This window comes from Tachysurus fulvidraco, chromosome 1 (genome assembly GCF_022655615.1).
Source record: "Tachysurus fulvidraco isolate hzauxx_2018 chromosome 1, HZAU_PFXX_2.0, whole genome shotgun sequence".
NCBI classification, from domain to species: Eukaryota; Metazoa; Chordata; class Actinopteri; order Siluriformes; family Bagridae; genus Tachysurus; species Tachysurus fulvidraco.
The window spans coordinates 49,756,282-49,759,377 of record NC_062518.1 but is presented as its reverse complement, the minus strand read 5'-3'; the positions used below and the strand labels follow the sequence as shown (position 1 = coordinate 49,759,377).

At 42.8% G+C, this 3,096-nt stretch overlaps 1 protein-coding gene across 6 annotated transcripts in view; it reads left to right on the top strand.

Moving 5' to 3' along the window:
- Positions 1 to 2,449, top strand: part of LOC125141198 (coiled-coil domain-containing protein 13-like) — a 13,468-nt gene extending 11,019 nt beyond the window's left edge. Inside the window, exons 12-17 of one of the 6 annotated variants that reach the window (XR_007140564.1) lie at positions 403 to 534; positions 633 to 775; positions 882 to 978; positions 1,053 to 1,158; positions 1,249 to 1,843; positions 2,127 to 2,449. Coding sequence is in view for 5 of the 6 variants with exons in the window: in XM_047813535.1 (XP_047669491.1) it covers positions 403 to 534; positions 633 to 775; positions 882 to 978; positions 1,053 to 1,158; positions 1,249 to 1,362 (592 nt within the window). In the remaining variant the exon portion in view is untranslated. Of the gene's footprint in view, positions 1 to 402; positions 535 to 632; positions 776 to 881; positions 979 to 1,052; positions 1,159 to 1,248 lie in introns of all 6 variants that reach the window. The other 5 variants (XM_047813545.1, XM_047813535.1, XM_047813531.1 and 2 more) reach the window with 5 other exon arrangements.
- The last annotated feature ends 647 nt before the right edge of the window (positions 2,450 to 3,096 follow it).

Genomic DNA, 3,096 nt, shown 5'->3' with positions numbered 1-3,096 from the left:
TATAAACACTAACAGTTGGATTATAAATGATTATAAACACTGAGAGTGGGATTATAAATCATAATAAACACTGACAGTGGGATTATAAATTGTTATAAACACTGAGAGTGGGATTATAAATCATTATAAATGCTGAGAGTGGGATTATAAATCATTATACTCACTGAGAGTGGGATTATAAATCATTATAAACTCTGAGAGTGGGATTATAAATCATTACTCGTCTATAACTGTGGACTAAATGGTCAAACATGTGTCCTATGTATAAGTGCTTCTATCCCCAGAGATCCTATGTGTCTTCAGGCTCCATGTGAAGAAGCTCAGCAGCAGCGAGCAGCTCCTGTAGGAGCTCCATGTTTACACTGTTTGTTATGGTTGTGTATGTTTTGTGTATTAATACAGAGATGGTTCGGAGACTCGGTGCTCTGTATGTGCTGCTCTACAGGTTCAGTCTTCAGAGTTTAAAGCACTGTGTCAGGCAGCTAATGTGGAGAGAGACCGACTGCTGGAGCTCACTAAAGTTCAACAGAAGAGGTTTGCTGAAAAATATTGACCTAATAATTCTCTTTCTTTTTTTGTGGCCACACAGAAGTGAGTATTTGTATGATGCATTTCTCTTTTTTTTCATCTAGGGAAGTCGATGCCATTCAGAAGTGTGCAGATGCCGAGCAGAAGCTCCGGGAAGAACGTCACCGCTGTGTGCTTCTGGAGCAGCAGCTGGAGAGACTCAAGTTAGACTCTGAAAAAGCACAAAGAGTCCATCGCAGCAGGACAGGTGCAGTAGGCGACGTACAGGTGTAACCTTCCTACGGGACACGAGTGAGTTTACTAGAGAAAACTATAGTGCTTACATGCGTTGTGTTTGATTGTGTTCGATGCAGGGAGCTTGAATGTATCTGAGAAACAGGACAGCAGTCTTTTACACAGAAGAGCCGTGGTGTCAGCGCACCATGCCCAGGCCAGTGAACTCAGCTCACGGTGAGTCTTACTTTCCCTTGTTTGTTCAGATAGCATTCATTATATTTGCAGCTAAACTCTACTCCTTGCTGTAGACACGCTGCCCAGCAGGAGGAGCTAGAGGCTCTGAGGTCATCTCTGGAGCAAGTTTTGCAGGCTAAAGAGGAGGACCTGCAGCTCTACAGCACCATGATCAGTCAGGTCAAGCAAGTCTTCATTCAGGCTCTCCGGCAACACAAACAGAGTTCAAACCCAGAAACGTAGCGTAACGGTCTTCTTCCCTTCCGTCAGATGTGGACTCCTGCAGACGCAGAGCACTGCAGCTCCGAAAGCCTAGCAATCCGGATGGCCAGCGTTTTATCAGTTAGGCTGATACCAGATTTTAGCGTAGAGGCTCTATTGTAGCCCAAAAGTAGTACCATGAGCCCCACGGTAAATAAATAAACTGTGGTAGAAAGGACATTATTTACATTGACCCTGTTTACTGTAGAGTGTCACCCACATGAGGATGAGGTTCCCTTCTGAGTCTGGTTCCTCTCAAGGTTTCATCTCATCTCAGGGAGTTTTTTTAGATGTATATTAGATGTATAGTATCTTAAATTTAAAATTTTCAACTTTAATTGTATATATTCATTTATTTCTTTATTTTTATTCTTACTTTATTAATTTCTCTCTTCTGTTTCTATACTTCTGTAAAGCTGCTTTGGGACAATGGGAATTGTTAAAAGAGCTATATGAATTCGAGTGGTATAGGAGAAGTCTCCTGGCTCCAAATCGCCCAAATCCAAGCCTACACAACCCAGACCCTCGTCACAACGGCCTAATCTCCAATCGTCCCTCCAAGATCTACTGTAAAGCTTAGTCCCAAGACCTGAGATTTTAGCCTGTGCGTAGCCTGGCTAAACACAACAATGTAACCTAACGTTAGATTTTAATCTTCAAGCTTAAGATCTTAGTAGCTGGGCTTCAGATCTTGGCCTAATTGTTGTATTTTAGGCTTCATATCATGGATTTTAGCTTCCAGGCCACACCATGTTATCGAGCTCCGTGTTATCTTAGCTGCTAGAGTTTAACATCATAATCCAGGATTTTAGCAAATCATTATTATTTAGATATTAATCTAAAAAATCTGTCTATTCAGTTCGTGTATTGTTGATTCCATTTCCCAGATGTTCAGCTCTACACCTATCAGCTCCAAGGATTTAGTCTTCCAGGCCCCAGATCACGGCCTGCTCTGTCCCTAACCTAGACACCGGGGTTGTAGACATCCATCTGTCTGTGTATTGAAGCTGAAGCTGCTAATCTTAATGAGACTGTGCTAATCCAGACAAAATAATCGATCAGATACGGACAAGGTAAGGACGAGACGTCGACATGGCCGCCACCCTGAGCCGATAAGAGCCGAAAAAAAGAGCTTCGTTTTCATTTATGTCGCTGTCAGTTAAGTTTTTCTTTCTGCTAACTGGAATAAAATATAAATAATCATTTTAAAGTGTATTTGTGTTGCATGAATGAATAACTCAGTAGATTCCAATAGAAATCTTCCCCATATATAAATCAAGGTAAAATAATCTTGAACGATATAGAAATATTTTTACACTTTACTGGCCCTGTCCTTTCTGACGCACGTTACACATCATCAGCGTTTGGCTCCGGCGGTCTGTAAATCAGAACGACAAACAAAACTCTGTAAGAAAACATCCTGGCGTTCACGTCCAGCGGCGCCGCTGCGGTCCCTGAGCTTGTTTTCTCCAGCTCACGCTGTCCTCGTGAAGCAGTGTAGAATGTGTTGTACACTCCTCACACTCCCGGGACTGGTACTGACCTACACATTCTCCACCTTCTCTCACACTTTTCTGCTCCAACACTGCTCCAGCCGTTTCCCTCCCCACTGAGCTACCACGCCTAATTTAAGTTCATTTTTACTTCTTCCTGGAAACCAGAGAGACTTCAGCTTTAAAACATGCAAAAAGAACGGGCCTCTTATTCAGCTACGCTCCACAGAAAGCTGCCTGTGTGTGAAAGTGTGTGTGTGTGTGTGTGTGTGTGTGTGTGTGTGTGTGTGTGTGTGTGTGTGTGTGTGTGTGTGTGTGTGAATAGTGTGGTGCTGAGTGACGTTTTTTTGGCCTGGAGCTGATC